The sequence below is a fragment of the Arachis ipaensis genome, chromosome B03 (assembly GCF_000816755.2).
Source record: "Arachis ipaensis cultivar K30076 chromosome B03, Araip1.1, whole genome shotgun sequence".
In the NCBI taxonomy this organism is placed as follows: domain Eukaryota; kingdom Viridiplantae; phylum Streptophyta; class Magnoliopsida; order Fabales; family Fabaceae; genus Arachis; species Arachis ipaensis.
This window is the reverse complement of record NC_029787.2, coordinates 53,147,989-53,149,027: the sequence shown is the minus strand read 5'-3', so window position 1 is coordinate 53,149,027 and position 1,039 is coordinate 53,147,989. Positions and strand designations below refer to the sequence as shown.

Sequence of the window (1,039 nt, the reverse complement as noted above, 5' to 3'; positions counted from 1 at the left end):
CTTTTCTGCCCTGATTCTTTTTATTTGGAATTTAATTTGTATATACTTGTAAACTGTAATAATATTTACAAAATATTAAACGATCTATTATAATTTACAAAAACATTATGACGAATATGCGTTAAATAATCATTAGAGAAAATAAATCTGATTACACATCAATTTTACCTGAACTCATTCATTAGTGAATTTCTCGAACCTGTGACTACATTTCTTCAACAAGCTCTGCCACCTAACTTGGAAGAAATCAAAGAAAATTAAACTTGGGTTAATAAGTTAGTATATTCAGATCACTAGTTCGGTCCTTACTATAATTTCTTTTCCAGGTCTAACTACGGCAACAATATTAAGAGATGAAGGACACCAAGAAATCTCATACCAATTTAATACTCAATTGGATTCAGTTCCCATAGTTAACCCTACAACACCAGGCACAGCAAGCCCATACCCAACATTAAACCCAACAACTCCTCAATCACCCTACACAACAAGACAAAGCCCACCAATACCAACAACTACAAGCCCACCCACTTACATGACTCCTACAAACCCCACCACATCCCCAAACACAAACCCAAACAATAGCCCATCAACAACCCCAACTACAATGCAAACAAGCCCAAATACAAATACAAATCCTACAACCCCAACGTCTCCTGCTATATCAGGAGGTCAATGGTGCATTGCAAGTGCGTCAGCACAGGACAAGGCTCTGAAAGTGGCTCTTGACTATGCTTGTGGGTATGGGGCTGATTGTTCAGCAATTCAACCCGGAGCAAGTTGTTATAACCCAAACACACTGAAAGATCATGCTTCTTATGCTTTCAACGACTACTACCAGAAGAATCCAGCACCTACTAGTTGTTCATTTGGAGGAACAGCAACACTTACAAACAAGGATCCAAGTAAGACTCTCATTAACTAACTATATGTTATGTATGCATTACTACTTCCTTAATTCCCTCATCATCAATTCAGTTTGAGTCCATGGTGGAAAATGTCAACTTTTTATTGTTTCGAGAGTCGGAACATTTATAAC

General features: G+C 37.4%; 1 protein-coding gene across 1 annotated transcript in view; it reads left to right on the top strand.

Annotated features, from left to right (window-relative positions):
* LOC107633156 (glucan endo-1,3-beta-glucosidase 12) overlaps nt 1–1,039 on the top strand; it is a 2,909-nt gene that overhangs the window by 883 nt on the left and 987 nt on the right. Inside the window, exon 2 of the mRNA XM_016336792.2 lies at nt 327–905. Coding sequence (XP_016192278.1) covers nt 327–905 — 579 coding nt within the window. The remainder of the gene's footprint in view (nt 1–326; nt 906–1,039) is intronic.